Source organism: Melanostigma gelatinosum (genome assembly GCF_949748355.1).
Source record: "Melanostigma gelatinosum genome assembly, chromosome: 8".
NCBI lineage: Eukaryota > Metazoa > Chordata > Actinopteri > Perciformes > Zoarcidae > Melanostigma > Melanostigma gelatinosum.
Window position 1 is genome coordinate 27,492,468 of NC_136641.1, and position 5,000 is coordinate 27,497,467.

The window sequence follows — 5,000 nt, forward strand, 5'->3', positions numbered from 1 at the left end:
ACATATACACGTATACATATACACGTATACATATACACGTACACATATACACGTACACATATACACGTATACATATACACGTACACGTATACACGTATACATATACACACGTATACATATACACACGTATACATATACACATGTACACGTATACATATACACGTACACATATACATATATACACGTATACACATACACGTATACACATACACATATATACACGTATACATATACACAAATACACGTTTACACATACACATATACACGTATACACGTATACACACACGTATACATATACACATATACACATATACACGTATACACACACGTATACATATACACATATACACGTTTACACATATACGTATACACATGTACACACACGTATACATATACACATATACACATACACATATACACATTTACACATATACTTATACACATATACACACTTATACATATACACATATACACATACACATATACACGTTTACACATATACGTATACACATCTACACACACGTATACATATACACATATACACATACATATATACATATACACATACATCAGTGGTGGGCCGTCAGGGCCTGCAAGGCCTTCTCTGCTGGCCTAAACAGAATCACAAAGCTAAATCTATTTTATCATTTAATAATTGTTCTTAAACACAGTACATGTATTATAATTTATGTAATATTTGTCCCATTATCTTATGTTCTCATTGCACAGCTACTGTCTTCCTCAGTTGCTCTGCTTCCAGTGCAGCTTGTTTGAAGTAGAGCTTTTATCCAATCAGATCTCACCTCTGTGTCTCTAGGTAGAACAGAGGCCTGCAGACTCACAAGTGAATCCCTTTGCAGTTTAAGTGAATGGGGACGATATTGTTGATTGTCATAGTGTTCAACCAATCAGATCTTTAGTTTGACATGTTGGGCGTATTCTTTGACGTGTCAGCGCTGCTAGCTGGCCTATAATGACGTCAGCATTAACACGCAGCTCAGTGTCCAGGTGCAGCTCTGCAGTGAGGTGCAGCGTGCGCTGTGATTGGTCAGTGGGCGAGCACGTGACTATTGTGAAACAAAACATAACATCAGAGGCTTAGTCGGAGTAGTGAGAGTTCAAATTGAAAGATTTGGAAGAAATTATGACATTTTTTGCATGTTGCTTGGTGTGGATTATACATTTTTTAATTGCTTTGTTCTTTAACCCTCAATGGCTGAAGGAGGAGGAGGAAGGATTAGTGAGTTGGGATTTAACCGGATTAAACTCTTAGTCAACAAAGAAAGGAGGATGGAGTTTGTCTTTACGTTAACTGCATTTGTTTCTTTACATCTAATATCTGAATGGCCCTCCAGTGTGCAGCAGAATGCGTGTTGCTGCTGTTGTTTTCCCGTTAAGCTAGTTAGCGTAGCCTCCCAGAACACTCAGCTGTTCTTTGTTGTGTTTTTATTTGTTCCGGTTCAGAGGTCACAGCCGGTGTCTCCTACGTGAGCGCAGAAAACATTATATTTCCCACAATTTAAGCTTCTGCATTTTCCAAATGCACGAGCATTATTCAACGGTATTGTTCGGTTCGTCAGCCTCGTACGAACGGTTTAATAAGAATACGTGATGTTACACCATAGAAACAGATAATAAGCGTAGCTGTGGCGCCATCATGAGGTTATTATGAGATGGTTCAGCTGCAGGACAGCAGTGAAGGCCCAGCTATAAACTGATATATATATATATATACACACACACACATATACATTTATGTGTATTCCTATTGTTGTTATGATTTACACTATAAATATTACTATATTGTTATAATTATAATTATTCTATTTTTTTGAGAAAAGGTCATTGGTGATACCAACAAATTCAGAAATCTGACAAGTAGATTTTAAAGTGTAACGTTTGCCCCGATGGTCACAACGTCACCAACATCATGGAGATTCATCCTCAGGGGACCATGAACACGGAGACAGAGCCAGCATCCTGCAGTGTGTGTGTGTGTGTGTGTGTGTGTGTGTGTGCAGTAAGAGGTGTCCTCACGTTGTCCCCGTTGCTGCGGAGCTTCCAGAAGGGCTGGATGAAGAGCCAGGAGCCCTCGTTCCCCGTCCCGTCCAGAGTGACCCGCATGGCGTTCTTCTCCAGCAGAGCCGGCAGACGCTTGTTCACCGTCAGGTACTTGTTGCTCTTCATGTGGAGCAGCTGGAGACAGACAACACGGACGTTTACGGTCCCTGGATGTTTGATAGAAACACTAACGCATCAGGCTGGAGATGTTCTTCATGTGGATTCATCCGCCGCGGAAAATAGTCCCTCAACAAAGTGTCTATTTCCTGTTTGTTTGATAAACAACTCCAGTAAATCACTGAGGAAACTATTTGTGTTTCTAAAGACTGACGTCTTGAGGAAGCAGAGGTGAGGAGAAGGAAGGAGGGGAGAGGAGACAAGGACAGGAAACAAGGTGGGGAGAAGAGAAGAAGGGATTGAAGACAACAAAGGGAAACAAGGAGAAGTGAGGACACGAGCAGATCAGAGGAAACAAGGTGGGGAGAGAGGACACAAGGAGAGGAAACAAGGTGGGGAGAGAGGACACAAGGAGAAGAAACAAGGTGGGGAGAGAGGACACAAGGAGAAGAAACAAGGTGGGGAGAGAGGACACAAGGAGAGGAAACAAGGTGGGGAGAGAGGACACAAGGAGAAGAAAAAAGGTGGGGAGAGAGGACACAAGGTGAGGAAACAAGGTGGGGAGAGAGGACACAAGGAGAGGAAACAAGGTGGGGAGAGAGGACACAAGGAGAGGAAACAATGTGGGGAGAGAGGACACAAGGAGATGAAACAAGGTGGGGAGAGAGGACACAAGGAGAGGAAACAAGGTGGGGAGAGAGGACACAAGGAGATGAAACAAGGTGGGGAGAGAGGACACAAGGAGAGGAAACTAGGTGGGGAGAGAGGACACAAGGAGAGGAAACAAGGTGGGGAGAGAGGACACAAGGAGAGGAAACAAGGTGGGGAGAGAGGACCCAATCAGAGGAAACAAGGTGGGGAGAGAGGACACAAGGAGATGAAACAAGGTGGGGAGAGAGGACACAAGGAGAGGAAACTAGGTGGGGAGAGAGGACACAAGGAGATGAAACAAGGTGGGGAGAGAGGACACAAGGAGAGGAAACTAGGTGGGGAGAGAGGACACAAGGAGAGGAAACAAGGTGGGGAGAGAGGACACAAGGAGAGGAAACAAGGTGGGGAGAGAGGACACAATCAGAGGAAACAAGGTGGGGAGAGAGGACACAAGGAGAGGAAACAAGGTGGGGAGAGAGGACACAAGGAGATGAAACAAGGTGGGGAGAGAGGACACAAGGAGAGGAAACTAGGTGGGGAGAGAGGACACAAGGAGATGAAACAAGGTGGGGAGAGAGGACACAAGGAGAGGAAACTAGGTGGGGAGAGAGGACACAAGGAGAGGAAACAAGGTGGGGAGAGAGGACACAAGGAGAGGAAACAAGGTGGGGAGAGAGGACACAATCAGAGGAAACAAGGTGGGGAGAGAGGACACAAGGAGAGGAAACAAGGTGGGGAGAGAGGACACAAGGAGAGGAAACAAGGTGGGGAGAGAGGACACAATCAGAGGAAACAAGGTGGGGAGAGAGGACACAAGGAGAGGAAACAAGGTGGGGAGAGAGGACACAAGGAGAAGAAACAAGGTGGGGAGAGAGGACACAAGGAGAGGAAACAAGGTGGGGAGAGAGGACACAATCAGAGGAAACAAGGTGGGGAGAGAGGACACAAGGAGAGGAAACAAGGTGGGGAGAGAGGACACAAGGAGAGGAAACAAGGTGGGGAGAGAGGACACAAGGAGAGGAAACAAGGTGGGGAGAGAGGACACAAGGAGAGGAAACAAGGTGGGGAGAGAGGACACAAGGAGAAGAAACAAGGTGGGGAGAGAGGACACAATCAGAGGAAACAATGTGGGGAGAGAGGACACAAGGAGAGGAAACAAGGTGGGGAGAGAGGACACAAGGAGAGGAAACAAGGTGGGGAGAGAGGACACAAGGAGAAGAAACAAGGTGGGGAGAGAGGACACAATCAGAGGAAACAAGGTGGGGAGAGAGGACACAAGGAGAGGAAACAAGGTGGGGAGAGAGGACACAAGGAGAAGAAACAAGGTGGGGAGAGAGGACACAAGGAGAGGAAACAAGGTGGGGAGAGATGAGGAAGGGAGGAAAGAGGACAGGAGTGCAAACAAGGAGAGGAAAGGAAACAAGATAAGGAAACAGGACACAGGGTTGAGGAGACCAGAAAAGGAAACGCGGAGAGAGGAGACAAGGAGAGGACAGAGAAGACAGAAAAAAAACACAAAACGTCCTGTTCTTGTCATTTATTAATATTCATACTTCCACTGCGGCTCAACAGGAGACCACAGAAGAAGAACTGAGTCGTCCACTTCGATCAAAAGTAAATTAAGAACAAATATGTTTAACGTTCAACGTCAACATGAAGGAGACGAACACGTCGAGTCTGAGAGGACAGGAGAAGAAAGAAGACAAATAAAGAAAAAGAACTGCTTCATGTGTGTTAACGGGAAAGGTGGAGTTCAGCTGTCATTCACACTGCAGTGTACACACCTTTAACACACACACACACACCTTTCTCCTGCAGGAATCTTTATCTTAACAGTCTGACACAGTTTCACTCAGCAGCAACCACACCCACATTCACTGTGTGTGTGTGTGTGTGTGTGTTATGATGACAGATCTTCAGCTCTGAAGCGAGGAGGTCAATATTGCCACTGACAGATAGCGATACATTGATACACAGAGCCAAGCAGTAAGACAGGGTGTGTGTGTGTGTGTGTGTGTGTGTGTGTGTGTGTGTGTGGGTACAGTAAATGATCACACATCAGAGCAGTCAGAAGGACATGTGTTGCCATGGCATGTTCCTGTTAGCCAGCATATATGATACAGTATTTCCATACATATTTAAACCTCGTATGATATATTGTGAAAAGTTAC

General features: G+C 45.2%; 1 protein-coding gene across 3 annotated transcripts in view; it reads right to left on the minus strand.

The window, feature by feature from the left end:
- itpr3 (inositol 1,4,5-trisphosphate receptor, type 3) overlaps positions 1-5,000 on the minus strand; it is a 154,694-nt gene that overhangs the window by 130,737 nt on the left and 18,957 nt on the right. For all 3 annotated transcript variants that reach the window (XM_079274450.1, XM_079274449.1, XM_079274448.1), the window contains exon 5: positions 2,038-2,196. In XM_079274450.1, the coding sequence (XP_079130576.1) occupies positions 2,038-2,196 (159 nt within the window). The remainder of the gene's footprint in view (positions 1-2,037; positions 2,197-5,000) is intronic.